The sequence below is a fragment of the Agrilus planipennis genome, unplaced genomic scaffold (assembly GCF_000699045.2).
Source record: "Agrilus planipennis isolate EAB-ADULT unplaced genomic scaffold, Apla_2.0 scaffold7, whole genome shotgun sequence".
Lineage (NCBI taxonomy): Eukaryota > Metazoa > Arthropoda > Insecta > Coleoptera > Buprestidae > Agrilus > Agrilus planipennis.
In genome coordinates this window covers 1,344,226-1,365,099 of record NW_020439340.1, presented here as the reverse complement: position 1 = coordinate 1,365,099, position 20,874 = coordinate 1,344,226, and the positions used below count along the sequence as shown (strand labels likewise).

General features: G+C 33.4%; 1 protein-coding gene across 1 annotated transcript in view; it reads left to right on the top strand.

Annotated features, from left to right (window-relative positions):
* Positions 1 to 20,874, top strand: part of LOC108734192 (diuretic hormone receptor) — a 97,752-nt gene that overhangs the window by 52,976 nt on the left and 23,902 nt on the right. The window contains exons 2-4 of the mRNA XM_025978640.1: positions 9,725 to 10,114; positions 12,037 to 12,311; positions 14,716 to 14,881. Coding sequence (XP_025834425.1) covers positions 12,129 to 12,311; positions 14,716 to 14,881 — 349 coding nt within the window. The 5' untranslated portion in view covers positions 9,725 to 10,114; positions 12,037 to 12,128. The remainder of the gene's footprint in view (positions 1 to 9,724; positions 10,115 to 12,036; positions 12,312 to 14,715; positions 14,882 to 20,874) is intronic.

Below are 20,874 nucleotides of genomic sequence, written 5' to 3'. Positions count from 1 at the left end.
TTATTTTGATCTATCTCGTAGGGTTCAGCCAGCGTTTGCAATGTAAGCGCAAAAAATGTGTTTATGTCGTAAATAATAAACATTAGAAACCTCTAAAATTATCAGTGTTTCCCTACTATATTATGCATGTATTATACATATAAACCTTCCTTTTAAATCACTCTATCTTTTAAAGAAAACCGCATCAAAATCCGTTGCGTAGTTTTAAAGATATAAGCATACATAGGGACAGACAGTGGGAAAGCGACTTTGTTTTATACTATGTAGTGATGATGTCATTTGTATACATAATAAAGAATAAGTGACAGAATACATCATATAGAAACTGCTGATTTAAAATATAGAACCAAATTCAAGTAAAATTTACATTTTATTTAATTACTATCGTAGTATCCAAAAATAGTCTGTTATTTTTTACCGACGTGACCATTTCCTTTTCCAATTATTTACTATCCTTTTAATTAAAAAGGATAATAAAGTGTACACCATTTCTTAGGGTCGCCGAAACACAAGCCCGTTTTTTTTAAGTGGACATTCTTTTGTAGGTCATTTTGAGTCAAACAGCGGAACCTCGTCCTAGTAACATTAAAAGTTCCTTCTCATTTCTCTGTTGTCCACTTTATTACGAAACGGACAATCGATTTCATTACCTACCACAAGAAAAAGTTGGCAGGTCACGAGAATGAACTGTATGTGAGCAGTGTTGGTGTAGGGGAGGCGCTCTGAATTTCATTTATACAATGCGTTTGACATGGTAGATTTTCTAATAAGACTAAGAATTTCTCCATCCAATTTCGTTCTCATTAAAAATTCAAAAGAAGAAGTATAACCGAGGGCAAGATTATGAACTTCTGAACGTAAAGTGAATGTTTGTATATTATATCAACTTGAACTAAGAAAATTTTATCTTTTCTATTTTAAATGGAACCGAGTAGCACGTTTCACCGGTTCGCCTACTACCTAGCAGAGTATCATGCCCGTGGCACGAACTAGTTATCGTTAAAAATCTTGGCAGACAAAAAGAAAATAAACACAATGAACGAAATGGAGTTGCATCAGGTTAAATAAAGTTCTTCTTCAACGTGACGCATTGTATCTATAATTGCGTTCTTTAATATTAAAAGACAACACACTTGATCAAAAGGCGGATCAGATACAGTAACACTTTTAAAGGATTACATGCGATTTACATACCTACATTGTACCTATATATACGTTTCATACGTATGATTTGTAAATTTAACAATGTTAAATGGGACAAGATGTGAAATATACTTAAAAATGTAGGGATAAGTTATATACAGGGGCAAAAGATTAGTATGCTAGGAAAATAGCGAATGTAAAAATAGGAGGCGAAAGATTAGAAGAAGTGGCTGATTTTAGGTATCTAGAAAGTTAGATAGCACAGGACAGAAGGAATAGTAAAGATATAAAACAGAGAATGGAGCAGGGTCGGGTCGCCTTCAATAAAAAAGTCACTTCTATGCTCGCGAACGATTAATTTAGAAATTTGAAATAGATTGTTAAAGGTGTATGTTTGTAGCGCGTCGCTGCACGGGTGCGAAACATGGACGGTGGACGCTGTGAAAAAAAAAAAGGTTAGAAGTGTTCGAAATGTGGTGTCACCGGCGAATGATGAGGATACCGTGGATGGAGAAGGTTACAAATGAAAAGGTATTACAAATAATAGAAGAACAGAGGAAGTCTACAAAAAATGGGCGAGATAGGTTGGTAGGACACCTTCTCAGGCATGAGGGTCTAATTAGAAACAGGAGTTAAGAAGAGTAGAGGTAGACTTAGATTAGATTACTGTTCGCAAATAGTTTAGGATGTGGGATGTTCTAGTTTTAGGGAAACGCGAAGATTGCCTCAGGATAGGAAGGAATGGAAGTGCGTGTCCAACCAGTCTTAAGACTGACGAGCTTATGCCGATGATAATACGTTTCATATTGTCTTATATACACTAACTACAACCGTAAAAATGAAGCTTTTAGTTTCCGAAAGACAGTATACCTTTGGTCAAGCATAAGTTAGGAATTTGAGATTTTAACTAATTTGCGGCTAGTTTTCGAAATATGTATTGTTTTCCGTTCGGTAATCTATTGCATTGTTTCAAATTAACGCTCCAGGACATTTTACAGTTTCCAGCGGTTTAATCCCAAAAAGTGCTACTTCCATAACCATTAAAGACAATGACCGTCTATAAAAGCAGTTTGTACTGATGATGTCGGTATGAAACGTCTCCGAATTCTAAATGTTACGTAAAAATAATACACTCAATTAAACATGGTGACAATTAAATGCCACTGCATCTGGAAATTACAGTGGTTGGATCATTAACTACTTATGCCAAATAAACGAACAGGAGATATATACAATATGTTAAACAATATACGGGAAGTGCTCCAAGAGTTTCCGACACCGACATGAAGATGGCAACTCTCGTCAACGCAATATTGAGTATAAAGTTGTCATTAAAAAATTATTTTTGAAAGATAATACGCCTAGACAAATTACCATACTTTGCCATTGTTCGGTCCTTGTTAATTGTATATAGTCATTGTATATATTTTGTAATATTAAGAAGACGTACTTTAAGTTAAGTTTTATGTTTATATTAGTTTACGATAGTTGTTAGTTTGTACAAATTTTTATTATCACTTTGAAGATATTTATTCATAGGCACGCCTGGGAATTTCTTTGAACTGGACATCTACAAACAGGGATGGTTCGCAAATCTTTTGCAAGCATCCGCTGTGTCGGCATCTTCTAATTCAAATTCAATATTTTTCAGAACCGAATGGGCGTTACCATCTCTGTTTGTCGAAGGGCGTACCTACCCCTCTATATGTATATATTAATTGTACCAATTCAACCTTTGTACCAAGAACTCGTAACTTGAACATTTCAGTGACCATTTTTTTGCAACTTGTATTTTTTCTGTACTTGTTTTAATTAAAACATAGCTCACGGCGTTGATGTGTTTATTTTGAAACACCAACACCGAAACAACCACGGTGAAATTTTGGGTAACCGAATTTAGACGTGGCCGTACTACAACCAATGACGATAACATGTAGCATCTGCCGGAAAAGTGATGACGAGCGTTTTCTGGGATAGATACAGATGTGTCTTAATCGAATGTCTCGAAAAAAGAGCAAAGCTGAAGAAAGAAATTGCGGAAAAAGGACCATATTTGCGGAGGAAAATTTGATTCGCTAGGACAATACGCTGCCTCACACCTCTAAGTTGTTGCAACAGGGAAGATCTATGAATTAGATTTGAACTGCTATATCACCCCCCTTACGTGTCAGATCTACGTACAAGCGACTTTTTTGTTTCCCAAACTAAACACCATAAGTGGACGTATATTTATATTGCTTTGTTATATCGGAAGCTCTTTACAGGCAGTTCCGTAAGCATCAAACTTAACTTCAAAAACAATACATGGAAAATTTAAAACCGTTGTTTTCTTGTATTTGTGCTTGTCAGAAGCACTCAGACTTTTTCTTCTTTAGCTGTCGGAGGCAATAAAAGGTTGTCATTTGATAAAACAAACACACCACTCGTCTTTAATTCTCTGGTTTTTTTTCTCGATGATTTTACTTTTTTGTACGTATGTCGACGAAAAGCTGAGGACGCAAAAAAGCGCTCCTAAAGAAAGCGAACATTTCATATTGATTATTATAGGTTTTCTAAAAAAAAACTTCACAAATACCTCTAGGTGGGTACCTGACTACATGTAAGTAGTAAAAATTAGAAAAAAAAACACGCGTTTTTGTCTGTCTTCTATTTAGTCTCTACTTAGAAAATAAATTTTTCACTAAATTCAGTGACGAAAGAAAGGTTAAAGTTCACTCCGAATGGAATTATTGAATTAAGTCCAGCTAATTTATTCGTACCTATCAAACGTAGGTTAGCAATGAAATAACTGACAACTTAAACAGCAACGTTAAATATCAGACAGGAAAATTAGATGGGTTTGGTCTATGCTGGAGGAAGTTCTACTAGTAAATTGCTTTGCAAACTGTACAATCAATTATGATCTAATTAAACCCTGTATTGACATGTTACTGCAGGTTTGTTTAACTAGTAACTGAATACATATAATGTAATTAACTCGAAATACCAGAATGGCAAAATAACAATGCATACGCATTAGAGAAATCGCATTAATATAGGGTGCGTTCCAAGCAAAGAAGTTACTTCTTCTAGTATGCAAGGGAAGAAAAAGTAGGGAAAGAGCGAATGTAAAGATAGGAGACAAAGAATTAGAAGAAGTGGCTGATTATAGGTATCTAGGAAGTCAGACAAGCCAGGAGGGAAGAAGTAGTAGGAATATAAAGCAGAGGATAGCGCAGGGTTGAGTCGCCTTCAATAAAAAAAGTCACTTCTATGCACGCGAACGATTAAGGTGTATGTTTGGAGCGCGGCACTATACGGGTGCGAAACATGGACAGTGGGTGCGGTGGAAAAGAAAAGGTTAGAAGCGTTCGAAATGTGGTGTTACAGGCCAATGGTGAGGATACCGTGGATAGAGAAGGTTGGAAATGAAGATGTATTAGAAAGAATAGGAGAACAGAGGACTCTATGGAAGTGGAATAAGAAATAGGCGAGATAAGTTGGCAGGACACATTCTCAGGCATGAGGGTCTAGTCAGAGACCTATCAGAGGCAAAAACAGGAGTTAACAGGAGTAGAGGTAGACCTACATTACATTACTGTTCGCAAATAGTTAATGATGTGAGATGTTCTAGTTTTAGGGATATGCGAATACTAGGTTAGGTAAGGAAAGAGTGGAGGTGCTTGTCCTACCAATCTTAGGACTGACGTTCTTATGACGATGATGCACCTTCCATCCTGAGTTACCTAGCTTCCTAGATACCGAAAATCAACGATTTATTCTAATTGTTCGTGTCCTATCTTTATATTCGCTCTTTCTCTGCTGTTTCTTCCCTTGCAGATCACTATGGTTGTCTTACTTTATTACTTTTGTCAATTCATCACGTATTTACAGTCCATAATATCTTTTTCGTAGATTCAAAATCTTTTATTTTACTTTAATTAAACACAAAATAAGATGAAGACAAGTGAATTTCAACTGTTTTCGCATAAAGATGCAAATCTCCCTCTTCGTCGCTCAGTTGGTTTTAGTGTGGCAGAACGGACTAAGTCAGCCACGAAAATAAATTCCTTTCCCTTCACTCGGTAAGGCTTTCGCAAAGTGTATGTGAGGCGCTTCGACTCTACATTCGTTTTAATGTAGCAAAACTCGGGCTCGTGCTATAAAGTCCTGAAAGAATAAAAAGGCTCTTGTCCTTTTGCCACAAAGAAATTGCTGCCAGTCGCAATAAAAAAGTGCATTTAAACTTCTAAGTGAAATTAATGGCACATTTACTCGAACAATTTCAGTAAATGGACAAGAACTCAAAGAGACGGACACATTCTTTACTGAACCAGAGAAATTGTTCGACTACAAATCAAATTCCCTCGATAGTACGTGCATTAGTTCAGAAAAATATTTTTCATCTACCAAAAAATCGGAAAATTCGAAAAAGGTTCTTAAAGGTGTATGTTTGGAGCACGGCGACGTACGGGTGCGAAACATGGACGGTGGGCGCGGCGGAAAAGAAAAGGTTAGAATCGTTCGAAATGTGGTGTTATAAGCGGATGATGAGGATATCGTGGGTAGAAAAGGTTAGAAATGAAAAGGTATTGGAAAGAATAGGAGAACAGAGGACTCAATGGAAGTCAATAAAAAATAGGCGAGATAGGTAGGTAGGACACCTTCTCAGACATGAAGGTCTAGTCAGAGACATATTAGAGGCAGAAACAGGAGTTAGGAGGGGTAGAGGTAGACCTAGATAAGATTACTCTTCGCAAATAGTTAAGGATGCGGGCTGTTCTAGTTTTAGGGAAATGCGAAGTTTAGCTCAGGATAGGAAAGAGTGGAGGTACGTGTCCAACCAGTCTGAGGACTGACGACCTTATGATGATGACCAAAAAATCATTATTGTTCCATAAAACTTCCATTGCTGTACGTGGAGAGATCAATTTTTACGTAATTTTTCATGAAAATATGTTGCTAATTCATTATTAGTTAGCCATCATTAAGGATCGTGTTTTGAGAAAGAAAAATGGGAATTCAAGAATCTTCCACTACTCAATTAAACCAGAAGAGTACTTCATTAAAGCCACTTGCAGTTTTACAGAACGGAACAGAGAGAATAATTAATTTATAAACACCCCTGTACCGTTTCATAAAACGGAAAATTTTATAAAATATTTAACTGGTAAACACCTACAACGCTATGGTAGAAAGTAGTCATAAAATATGCCGTCGCTTAATAATTAGACAATGAAAGCGAAATTTGAAAAAACCATTGTAGAAATTGTGATGCATTCTACAGGGGACAAACAAGTAAGAATATACAAACGAGATTAGAAGAACATGAAACGTGATTGTGAATGTATATTACTGGTGGGACCGGCAATTTGTTAAGGTAGACCCTACCATCATCCGGTTGAAACCCAGTTTCAATGGGGCATATTTTATTATGTGTACCTAATTTAGATTGATATGACCCTAATGCCGATGCCCTGTCTGAAACCTTTAACGATATGCTGTATTTATGGAGATACATGCTATCTGAATCCTTTAATGTCATCCTCTATCACGACTGATTGACCCTAATGTATCTGCTTCGACGTTCTTTTAAAAAGCTTAAAAATTTTATTTATCCTATTAGGTTTCAAAAATACTATTAAAAGCTAGTTCTAATAGAATTTATTATGTTTTGCCCGTAATTATTCCCTTAGTAAAACTAAATAGGGGCTTCACACGAGACCATTTATCTTGCACGCCGTGCCGCTTTGCACAAAGATGTAGCAACCATAGATAAGAGGGTGATTAGAAAGGATACACTTTCGTGCTCAAAGGAATTAAGGACGTGAGTAATCGGCTTATAAAGAGTAGCCTAATAATTGATACGCGTCGAGCTTTAAACTCTTCACAGCAATACAAACGACCGAATTAAAGTATTATCAGACATGTTTATATCAACACAGAATTAGAAAATACCACAAATGGCGCGGTAAACGCCATCTGTAGTACGATGCTACATTTTAGGATTACGTATGCTCCAACAAGGTCCACTTGTGTGGATATCTACTTGCTGAAACAGGCAAACAGCTGGTAAAAGTTGGTCTGTGTTCTGTCAGAGCTGTTTGCGACGCGCTGATGAGATCCAAAAGGATCGAAATCGCGATCCGCGTCTGGCAGTTTCGACAGAATACAGACCACTTCGAATTATTTTATTTAATAGCACAGAATTAGTTATATTTAATGCTTGATCCTTACGTCGGGAAATAATCGGCTAGTTTCACACAACTGTGCTAAAAAAGGAAAAGAACATCGGAAGGTAAGGGAACAAAGGGAGCGTCACCTGGGACGCTATAAAGTTTTCATACATTTCAAACTAAAGGGTAACCGATAACGCGTAATGTAAAGGATGCTGGTCCATCGGATCCTTAAAAATGAGTCCAGAGGATTATTTCATACTGTTACCTTATGATACTAAACAATCCCAACCTTGTGATCAATTTCAGTCCTTAAGTCTAACTATTGTAATTCGAAAAAACAATTACTGTTCCTGTAATCACATTACGATCATTATCATAAGGTGTTTAGCCCAAAATACAAAATATTCTTGACGCAAAATAATTGGAAAACTACCCCTGTTTACAGACCAATCACGATTAGAGACGCACACATTAACAATATTTTAAATTAAGTATAAATTACTTTGGTCATATATCTCATATCTTATAAATTTTAATAAAGTATTAGAATAAGTAAGGTATCTCTCTTATCTGACATCCTATTTGCATACATCTTTGTTATTGTATTTTAATAAACAAATTAAATAGAGAAACGTATTTATCTATACATTCGTACCTTTTTAACTGTCACTTCGATAACGTGAACTCTCAGAATGCTATCAATTCGTATGTTAATTAATATTATTTATTAATTAGGAGTATATTTATATTTAAATAGTATAATTAATTAGTGAAATACTTTTTCACAAGTATTTCAAGATATTTTCAAAGTGCAAGTAATCTTTAAAAACAAGAATTTATTTGTTACAAAAATTAAATAATCATCATCGGTCCTAAAACTGATTAGACACGTTTCGCACCCATACAGAGCAGTGCTCCACACATACACCTATAACAACCTTTTTCCAATTTCTAAATTAACCTTCGCGAAGATTATTTCTATTAAAGGCAACTCAACCCTACACCATCCTTTGTTTTATATCTCGATCCTGAATTATCTGACTCGAAAATCTGCGACTTCTTTTAATTATTCGTCTTCCGTGTTTGTATTCACTCTCTCCCTACTTTTTTCCTTTGTATACCAATATTTTGTTTTACCCTTACATTTCATTTAAGGTTTTCTACAATTTCGTCCTTGCTAGATTCTAATACTGTAATATCATCTGCAAATCTAAGCATACTAATCTTTTGCCCCTGTATATCTGTCCCTAAAGTCGTCTTATCTTTAATGATATTCTAGTGAAATTAACTCTATAGATATATATATAACACCCTGTACAGTTTTTAAAAAGATAAAAACGTTGCATTTACAATTCCCAGTATTATTTTGTTCATTAACTAATTTATCGAAAAAGTCTTGTACTACTAACGATAAGTATACTTGAAATAAACTCCTATGCCTACGTATTTGTTAATGGATTACTAAACTAAGCACATAGCTTAAGTACTTAGACATGCATATTTTGCAACGCCTTAAAAGCATTAAAATATGTCCAACAATGAATATACAAAAGATATTATGAACAATAATGGAACAACACGCCCGAAACATAAATTAGATTCGGAGATAATCATTTCATAAATAAATTTAAATTGTAGGTATTAATATTGTTAGAACTGGAATAATATTTAGAACCTCTTTTTTTTTAATAGCAAACAGGCAAGATATAGTTTTAAATATTGATCCTTCAGTTAGGTTTTAGTCCAACTTTTTATACATACACCTGCTGCTTAGTATTCATTATTCAAATGAGCCATAACCGTAATTACATTAATAAATTTGATTAAATATCAATTAGATGCATCAAAATAGAGACAACAATAGAACAATCTTAAATAAATTTAAAATCCATTTTGTCTTTACCTAATAGAGGTGTGTTGCGCGTAACAACCCATAATTAATTAGAATGTTATTAGATCAAGTCTATTAGTCTATAAAGAACTAAATTTAAAAGAATCTAAATAAATACGATAAAAATTTACGTACACTATACTTATGATTTTAATTCAAATAAAATTGATACTTTTGGAAGTCAGTGAGGAAAAATATAAAAAAGAAAATATTCGTTTTGCTTTCTAAATCCATTCTATTGTTTTTAAGGATACTATTTATAATACCACGTATAAAAATAAGGAAATAATTAACAACAACGTGCTGCTACATTCAGACTTTTTACAAAATATTCCATGAGCTCCAAATATAGCTGCATGCAAACTACGTAATTATCGTACCCTTTTAACACATTGGCAATCGTTAACAGGGCAAAGTTTCGATTTTAAACTAAAAAATAAGCGCACTCTAGTTCTCAGTTTAACAAAAACACGATAATAAAAATCAACAGTAGCATGGCAAATACAATAAACTTTATTATTTGCTGTTTCAGATGAGATGCGATAACGAAGACATTCAGCTACCGCTGCAGCCACTACACACTGTCCTCCAACAAGTGTTATCATTATCAGCCAACGCCGTAATATGTTAGTTCGCTAAAATTAAAGGAGATTGTCGCATTCCATAGTGCATCACTTTAACAGACAATGAAGGAAACGCAACGGTCCGGGGTTTCGTTTGTTTCCAACAATAAAATCGGTCATGCAAAAACTTGAAGTTGTTCAATACTACGGCACGCGTTGATAGTGTTTTCGCGACAGTGTTTTGTTGTTTAAAAGGTCAATTATTTACGAACTAGTGTACGTAGTGCAAGGGTTGTTAAATCGAGGAAGTTCGAAACAATATTTTTGTACTTAATTCAAATAAGTGTCTCATATATCAGGTAAAGGCAGAAAATTGTTTTGTCGGAAACTGTGCATACATACAAGGTGTATCTGCTGATTTATATATTTATATAATAATATATGTGGCAACGCGTAATAAGTTGAATATTATAAAAATTATACTAATCGCAGATAATATGCAAAGGTCATGGAGAATAATTATTATTTTCTTCTATCTCGTGCTCTTTTCTTCGAAAACTAATCTACATGAGTATTGGTGATATCATAGCAGCAAGATTATGAGTAACAATATCCTGCATTTTTATACCACTTCTTTACACTAATAAATTGTAAGTGGTATAATTCTACTAGAGTGGTTGAATTGAAGTATTTTTCTTTTGACGACTAAACAAATTAATTAATCGGAAACTTAATTAGATTAGGTATTAAGTAATATTTTTATCTAATTCAATTACGTATGTATTGCTGTAAAACCTAGTCACAAAAATCGGGATACGAGGAGATTATCTATCTTAAGGTTAAAGAAAATAATACGAACAAATACCTTTTAAAACTACTACACCAAAGTATTTTATTACATCATAAAAATATAATAAATAGATGAATGAATGAATGCATTTGTATGTATGTATGTATAGAAATATACGTACTGTATTAAAGAAGCGAGTGAGAGTATAATATGTATGTATGTCGACTAGGTACTTAATCTTTTTACTGCACCAAAAATAGTTTTTAAGCTTCTACTAAAATTTGGAGCCGATTTTTATACGGGTAATTGAACGAAGTTACAGAAAAGTTTGATTTATTTAAATCACCATTGCTTACTATCATTGATAACTTGGTAAAATAACACTAGAATAGTTTCAACATACCTAACAGTAACCTTGGTAATGAATATTCGTTAAAAAAATCACAATTTATAGCATATGTTAATAATAAAATATCTACACTTGATAATGATCAGATAGATCGGAACAATATTGTCGAGAACTATAAAAGTAATTAGTGAACCGCTTCCAAGTGTTTATTCTTAAACAACTACAATAAATCATGCTTGGGTTTGTGAATAAATTACACGGAGAACGCAAAAATTACAATTTTCGATTGTAAATGGCTGAATTTACCGTAGAAATACGTAGTAGAATTTATTAGATAACTTATAATAATCTCAATTTCGNATGTTTTATTAAAAATTATTTCAAGTTTCTTAATTATTACAATCTAATTTGTAATATCAACTGAAATACCTAGTATATTTATTTAATTCGGGTGCAAATTGTAATTTTTATTTTTTTTTTTGCTTATGAAGCAACGGGCTTAGAAAGGATAAATTGTAAATATCGCTTTAATATTCAGGTAAATTTCCTTTTTCATTATCTCCGCGTACCTAAGATGTTTTTAATAAATTTTAGACTCCCATATCTTACGTAATTATTTCGCATCCTTTATTAAACGGTATTAACAATTAAGCAACACAATATATATTAATATTAAAATTTTTGGCACAATTATTTGTTACAAATAAATTTTATGATTAAACGTTTGTAATAAAACTTTTATATTATACTGCAATAAATAAAAATGGCGTTAAGTGATCACACACATCATCATAAGGTCGTCAGTCCTAATTAAGACTGATTAGACACGCATCTCCTCTAGTATTAATTGATGCTAAAAGAAACTTGTTCTGAAATAAATTACAGAATTTTTATGGTCCCTACGTAAAATAGTTTGTAAAAAATCTTACGTAAGACGGATTGTGTACCCGCCTCCCAATTCGCAAGAAACCCCTCTCACCCTTGCAAAAGTCATACGTAATCTATTAACGAAATGTGCACCCTATTGTTACCACAAAGTTTCTATAATATAATTTTTGAAAACGATACCGTTCGAGTATCTGACTTTACTACTTGACACTTATGTAGATACCAATGTGTATTCCATTTTCAATTTTGAACAGATTTGTCTTCATTTCGCAAATGGCACTGATTAAATTGTGGAACATTAACACGTCGTGTTTTGTGCTAAAATATCCATCCAATAAGTTTTAAAATGAGTGATGAGCAACCAAATTACATGCTGGCAATGGAAATGTCTGATGATATAGCTCCAATACCGATTGATTCTGATCTATGGTCTCATATCAACGAAATTGGATTCAATGGCACTGATTTTGCTGACTTCGGTTACTCAAATATGACCGATCCCGTTAACATGGAAGCTCTAGATATGCAGGTAAGTAAAAATTGAAATTTCTACACTAAAAAATACCATCTACATAGGTATTGTTTCAATAGGTTTAGTATATAAGGACAACACTAAATAATAAATTGAGTAAGGTTTTCGCGGAAACCAAAAAAGTACAAAACTAAATAATATTGATCATTAGGTAATGAGGTGAAGTTTTCTGGAAATCCGTTTTAACTAAGATGTGAGAAAAATGTTATCATCGTCATAAGGTCGTCAATTCCAAAACTTACTGGACACGCGCCTCCACTCTTTCCTATTCTGAGCTAATCTTCGCATTTCCCTAAAACTATTAGAACATCCCACATCCTTAACTATTTGTGAACAGTAATCTAACCTAAGCCTGCTTCAACCCCCTTATTTTCTATTTCTGTCTCTAATATGTCTCTTCGTCTATTTCATATTGATTTTCAAAGAAGGTAGATGGTAGAAAATGTAAAACATATCCCTATTTTCAATAGGATAAAATTAGTATGAAAAATACCACAACGTAAACCTCACCTAGACATAGCCTAATAATCTTCAAGGGCTGCATAACCCTAGTAACCATCAATAAGTGCATAATATTCAAAAGAAAAAAAAAATAGTAGACAAAAAATTTAATTTTTCACGCTCCTTCTAAGTTCAATTGCTAATACATAATATATCTTTATTATTTTGCAAAACTAAATGTTCCTGCAGTTTTCCAAAAGTATCAGAGGACTTCGGTCTTCGAAACTCCAGCCTCCTCTGTTTTTATTATAAAGAGTAAATTGAAAAAGTATTCGTTAATAAATTTCTTCTTTTGAAATAAACATTCATTCCGAAAATATTTCAGGTAAAAGAGAAATTACAATAGATCAAAAAACAGTCGTCATAGCCCACAAAGAAATTTTCAGTGTTTGATAAAGGAAAATGAAAACGACAGAATTTTCCGCCTATAAATGCCTATGTATTCGTTTCCGAAGAAATTGATTTCTATTTTGCACTTGTTTGCTTTCCTTTACTTTTAGCTTTTGGTTCAAATTCAAATTTATTAAAATTTTGACATCCTCGGATTGGAAAGCTCAATTTTCGAATAATTCAAACATGCCACAAATCATACATCCTTTGTCATGTAAAACTTTCAAATATTAATTGAAAAACTTCAAAAACAATCGACCGTTTTCTTCATTTCACATAATCTGACTCCTTTAAGTGGCAAGTATAATCCACCATTATTTATCCAGACACAAAAGTGAATCAATCGGTAACCAATATAAAAGTTAAATAACTATTTTTCATAAATTTAGAAGTGAATTAGTTTCATATAGGTACTTTCATGCATTTATCTATAGCTAATAGCTATGAGATGTAAGGAAATTGCACCAATTGGCTTTCAAGTCAAATTAACTTCAATTTTTGTCACTTTAAAACAAACACATCAAGCATAAAAGTGTTACAAACGTATTTGGATGTGTTCGGTTTATTTTGTAGATACGTATCATCTGTAGAACAAGTATCTTTCTTATAATAATCTATCTAAGTTTCATTTTTCTCCTTTTATAATAAATACCGAAAAACGTCATGATCATCTTCATAAAGTCGTTAGTCCTAAGACTGGTTGCACACGCACCTCCACTCCTTCCTATCCTGAGCTAAACTTCGCATTTCCCTAGAACTAGAACATCCCACATCCTTAACTATTTGCGAACAATAATCTAATCTAGGCCTACCTCTACCCCTCCTAACTCCCGTTTCTCCCTCTAATATGTCTCTGACTAGACCTTCATGCCAGAGAAGGTGTACCAACGTATCTCGTCTATTTTTTATTGACTTCCATAGAGTCCTCTATTCTCCTATTCTTTCTAATACGTCTTCATTGCTAACCTTCTCTATCCACAGTATCCTCATCATTCGCCTGTAACGTCACATTTCGAACGCTTCTAACCTTTTCTTTTCCGCCGCGCCTACTGTCCATGTTTCGCACCCGTACAGCGCCGTGCTCCAAACATACATCTTTAACTACCTTTTTCGAATTTCTAAATCAATCGTTCGCGAGCATAGAAATGACATCTTTTTGTTGAAGGCGACTTGACCCTTTTTTTCCCTACTACTCCTTGCGTCCTGACTTATTTGACTTCGTAGATACCTAAAATCAACTACTTCTACTAATCTCTAGTCTTCTATCTTTACATTTGTTCTTTCCCTAGTTTTTCTTTCCTTGCATACCATTATTTTTACGTTTATTTATTTTCATACAATACTGTTACGTACCCCGTATTATTTAATATAATAATTAGAGCACGCAATTTCATTAATATTTTTAAGTTAATTGGTTACCTACTATGCCCTAAACGTTGTCCTTGCTAAACTCTCAGCTGATAAGTCAGTAACAAATAGATAACCATTTAGTATTTTCTTTTCATTACAGTGTAAAGCAATATACAACAACGAGACAAACACAAATACAAAAGTCTGGGATACATTCTGTCCGGCATCCTCAGATAGCGTTTTATGTTGGCCCCCCACACCCGTCAACGGTTCGGCTGTCCAAAAATGTTTTTCCGTTTTGATGGGCTTCAGATACGATGACACACGTAAGTGAAATTTGAATTTAGTTAATATCTAGTGGGATTTTGCTACGTGATAGACACACAAATTTATCGAGACTACCAGGCTCCGATCGAGATTTCGATCTTATTATCTCATCAGCATTCCATAAGGAAGTTGATACGTTATTAAGATCTTGTCTAACGCATGAGTCACTTCATTAGAAGCAAACACCCGCTAGATGGCAATATATACAGTTTTCGTGTCTTCATCTTTAAAATTACAGGATAAACTTTTTTTCTTTTATAACCCGAGTAAAAATAATTCATTAATTTTTCACTCAACTAAAATACCGCCAAATTAGCACCGTAAATTGTTCCAAAAAACGACGAAAAAAGGCCCGTTTGCAGGACTAAACCTCCGAAATAGCGCCGAAATAGCACTAAAATAGCACCGCATTTCAGTAAACCGCCAAAAAAGCACCGAAAAACCGCCGTTTTTCTACTAAAAGAGCGTTGGAACAGTACTCTTCTCGCATGAAATAACAAAAACTGATTAATTATTAATTAACTTTTATTTATGTTATAAAGTATTAAAGATTCTGAATATTGTAACAACTATCATTATTATTTGAACTATTATTACTATTGTTAATATTATGATTAATGTTATTATTACTTATTTTATTATTGCTATTTTCATAATAATTATGTGGCTGTGCATTATATTGTTGATGATACGGCTGATAATAATTTGGGTTCGGATAATTATAATATTCATGATAATTTGAATACTGCGGAGGTACATGATGTAGGTTAAATGGAACGCTGTATGGCGATGGATATGAAAAATTTAATTGATTAGGATCATTAGGTGCAGGATAAGTAAAATTTGGAGATGTATGTTTTAATGATGATGTTGGTGTTGGTTCTGATGATGATGTGGGTGCTAGTTCTGATGATGATGCTGGTGCTGGTTCTGATGATGACGGTGGTGATGGTTCTGATGATGACGGTGGTGCTAGTTCTGATGATGACGGTGGTACTCGTTCTAAAGATAACGGTGGTACTGGTTCAGATAATGACGGTGGTACTCGTTCTAAAGATGACGGTGGTACTGGTTCAGTTAATGACTGACATTAAAGTTAGTATACGTAATAATGCCCTCTAAATTATGACCTTCTTTCGGAAATGTAATATTTAAATTTTCAAAAGTCTGAGAAGTATTGTACATTTAAAAGAGAATATAAATATATGTATATTCATAAACATTAATATAAATTTTTTTTTACGACAAAAACCATCACTAACTATATCCTTATATCAATTTTAATTGATAAAAGTTATTAAATACTTTATGAATAAATTAATAATCCATAATCATTATTTTTGTATCTTGTGCTGTGTAGGAAGCCGTTTTCGGTGCTATTTTGGCGGTTTTTCGGTCGTTCTTGTAGACAGCCGTTTTCGGTGCTATTTCGGTGGTTTTTCGGTCGTTTTTGTAGGCAGCCGTTTTCGGTGCTATTTCGGCGCTTTTTCGGTCGTTTTAATAGAGGTATTTTGGTCGTATTTTAGAGTTTTTAATTTTTGTCGTATTCACCGGCGCTATTTCGGTGGTAAAATAGTAGTTTTTAGACATTTGGAGCTAATTCGGCGGTCTTTTAGTCTTTTTCATTTTTACTCGGGAATACACTCACAAGTTATGTTCTGTTAATTTGAAAGACAGTTTTTAAAAATTAAGTACGATCTTCCTGAAAATGAAACGAAAAAGAACTGTTTAATGTTTAATAACATTCTAAAGCGTCGAGTCTGGCGAAAGATCTGTCTGAAAAGAGGCAATATTTCGTAGGTCTGACAAAGTATGTAAAATACGAGTACATTAAGCAGACGCTCGGCAAACTGAAATTAAGTTATTAAGAGGGTTTGGTAACCCTAATGAGTGCGTAATTTTCCTTAAATGATGTTCATGTTTTACACGAAGTTTGTCAAATTAATTTTCGCTGAGATCTCTCGGCTAATTTACAAAATGCTTTTCATAGCAGGGTCTATGTTATAATAAAGGAATAACATAAAAATACATGTGTTGAAGTCGCGTTTTCTGGTTCTCTATCTCCTCGCAACATATACCTCCCTATTGATATTCCCTGCCAGATCATTAAGTGCATCCAGTTTTGTAAGCTATCATTAAAAAATATATATATACACTTTATTTTTCATCTACGTATCATTTGTTTCAACATCATTCAAAGCAGTTCTGTCTAAAATTTAAATTTGTTGCGATCTCTTCGCAAAAAAATTAATGAATATTAAAATGAAGTGTAAAATACTGCGTGTCGTTAGAAGAACGTAGATTTTTTTTATAGATTAACATATTTCAGTGATGCTTGCATAATCAATAGATATTATGTGCACAATTCTGTTTTAAACATATGTATCCAAATTTTTAAGAAGTTATAAATTTATTCGACAAATATTAGATATGTGTACAGATTGATTGAAATTAGAAGGCTAGCCAAAAAAAAAAGACAAAATGCACATTTCTCTAACAAATAAAAGTACCTAGTCACCATATATATCTTATATTAAATATCATCGAAATATTTTCAGTCCTAACATTCCCCGCTTGAATTCCATATCTATTCCTTCGATCTATTTCCCTTTGGATTTGCGTAGGAGAATTTCATTTCACTCTAAATTTTAATAGGAAAGTGCATCACAAAAGGTGATTTAGATACCATGCGTGGAAGCTATACCATAAAATTTACGTTTGAATTAAACGATTTATAAAAAAGCACCTACTTATCGACTGTAGAAAAGCTTTTGAGTTCTGGTTTGTCTTTGCAGATCGATTTTTTGAATTGGAATTTTGATGATAAACTTTCTATTCAAGTTTTGAGAAATTCAGCTCATAAATTTATATATTTTCGAAGAATGTTTAAATGTACAAAGTTCTGACAACTATTAAATTTTGATATTTAGCATTAGCATTTTAACGTAAACCAAGTGTGTAATGGTAAATAATATTTGTTTGAAAAAACTTTTCAGTTCTAATACTCTAAATATGTCTGGATTAAAAAAAAATAACAAAAAGCTAAAACCTCCGCAATCTTTTATAATATCCAAGTTAATAAAATTAATTTGTACTATATGTTCGTACGAAGAGCTTTGAAATGTAACCATAATCTTCTTTCTAATCCCCTAGTAAACTTTTATACATACAACTTGAGGTTCTATAATAAATCAATTTCTGCAGAAAATCTTCCTTGCATGAATCCCCTGCAATTTCAAGTGGGATGCAAGTTTTAATATCGTTCTTTGTTTGCATACATACGATCGACCGACATATTATTATTAAGCTCGCTGAACCACAACGTTCCTTTAATGATTTGATGTAAACATTGGGCTGTACATAAACATGTAAACGCAAAAGACAAAGGGTAATATTTTGCCAAGGAGAAGAACGAGCTTTATCTCCACGTCAGAGGAGAATTACCTTTTGGTGGATGCGGTCAAACCAGTGGCGCGGCATCAAGTTAGGTTCTCATCACAATGCTTTCATTATTATTTTAGTATCTACATGTACCTACAATTTTTTAATAGCCTAATGACATTAACTTTAAGTTGAAAATACAGAATTTGTGATACGTACTTTAAAGGTTATTTTGAGTTGAAAGAGATGCTAAAGCCTCTTATCTGTTAGGCATAACTGATTCAAATTAAATTTCTGCTAAAAATAAAGGCTTGTAATTATAATAATGCATAAAAAGGTAATGTTTGTCGTTAAATCCTCAGAAATGCATGCTCTTCTACAGCAACAACAATCTGAATTATAATAATCTCGTTTTTATTCCCATTACGTGATACTTAAAGTTGGCGCCACTGCTTCGAAGAAGAAACGAGATAAACAAAGTTGATATTTGGTATGCTAATGTGTTACAATTACAATTTTATCAGACACTGCTTGGAAAAGAGAATGGCATCCAAGTGGGTTGTCGTCATGATAAGGGCTGAAATGTGGCGGTAAGTTTACTCCACCCTTGGAATACTTGAATTATCAAGTAGGAAACAATCCAACCCTAGTAAAACACGAGACAACAACCCTAGCTACTAATAACGCTTTATAATACCAATTATTATTAAAGATACATCGCAACATTAAAAACACTCCTTACCTTTAAGATAATTTCACTATTCAATAAGCTGAATCTGTTATTTTATTTTCTTTTATTAAGGCCTAAAGGTATTTTAAAATCGAGGACGCATTTTTAATTTAAACATTTTGGAAGGAGTGTTTTTTCTCAAGTAACTTTTGATAAATAGATCTGCTCGAGGCAATATGTATTAGTAAACTCTTTGTTTGTTTTTCTCAAAAGCTATTTGAATGTTCTCATATTCTATCGAAAAGACGTTGTTTTTATGCTCTAAACGCCCTTTAAAAAACAGCAGCGATATTTTCTACAAGTGCTGTCTAAGTTTAACAACTGACGGCCGTCTTCGGCTCGTAGGACCATACTATTAACCGTCCCGAAAACGTCCACGAGTCATTTACTAAAGGTACTTTTTATAGGGGCCTTAGGGATTTTATATTTACACTACGACTTGTAGTAGACAAAGGATCGATTTGGTATCAATATAATTAGTAAAAGACAGTCCAGAATTTCGGTCTGTCTAAGCAAAACGAAAGGGGCGTCTCGGCTGCCTTGGAATTTATTCTCGAAGGAAAAACTACTAGTCCTAAGACAACACTAGAAGCATGTTTGCTTGCTTTTGTTTAGCAATGTGTGTATATGTGAATTGGTACGCAAACATCCAGATAAAAGCGATAAAAGACTGTGGCCTGAGCTATTTTAAGGTTAAAGTTACTTTTCGACGAGCAAATAACACGAAATTTATTGCTTGCTTGCAAATAGGTTTACGTTTTAATGATATAGTGACGGTTGTGTTGTACACTTTTATCTATCTTTTCTTATTCATAAAGTTTTGTTGGTTTACAAAAAAAAATTGAAAGACAATGCAACTTGTCTGAGACATAAACAGTTCATTCCTAACGAGTTTTTATCTTTAAATATACAGAGAAGCCGTAGTGAATAAAATTAAGCATTCAAAGCAGAATTACGGCAATGTACCCAGCGAATGTGGGAATTTTTAAACAGAATTAATTTTGAAAAGAATAATTAAAGACATTAAGAACTCCTGTGAATAACTCTCAACGGTGTCGTTACCGTCTTAAACTTTTATCTTATTTCTAAAGTTGAATTACAACTTTTATTGTACAATTTCACAAAATCTCCTTCGTCCTCAATTGTCGAAAATAACACACCGGTTATTAAAGTAGCAAATTATTATCGAACTACATCTATTGTTTTAAAAGCAGCCTGTTTCTGGTAATTTCTGCTGCAACAGCATTTGTGTTTTGTACGTATTTTCAAGAGCTACGCGCGCAAAATATTTTTTTTTACTTCTTCAAATACATCGAAATAAAAAAACGCAATTTATTACACACCGTCTAAAGTTTTATTGTCGGAATAGAATGATTATTGGTTTTTTATGTGGTTTAGACCACTTCAATTTTACTCTTATTGCAAACATAAAATTACCACGAGACATTGGGTCACTAAATCGTAACTTCATCCATTATGTCTACAACATCATACCGTCAATTTTGGTTTCGTTTTTTCGAGAGTTAAAAATTCTAAACGGCTTAATTCGTTCAGACCAATATCTGCTAGGTGCTTAGACGGCTTATGTCCTTTATGTCGTGTGAAATAAAAGCAGGGAACGTTGGAGTATTAACACAATGGATAGGGAAACTCATTTTGAGAGGGTTGTTTAGCCGGCCACCGTGTTATTCTGTTTTACCCAAACGTTATTTCCATTTATTATAATACATAAAAGAATGAGACCATGTGTCTTGAATTTTAATGGGAAAAGTATGAAAATAATCATCCCAGTTGGACTGGGCAACTTTAGACATGCAAATCGACGTTGAAATAAAGCCCATCTCGTATATTCAGGCATACAAATCGCTTTCGTTAGTTACA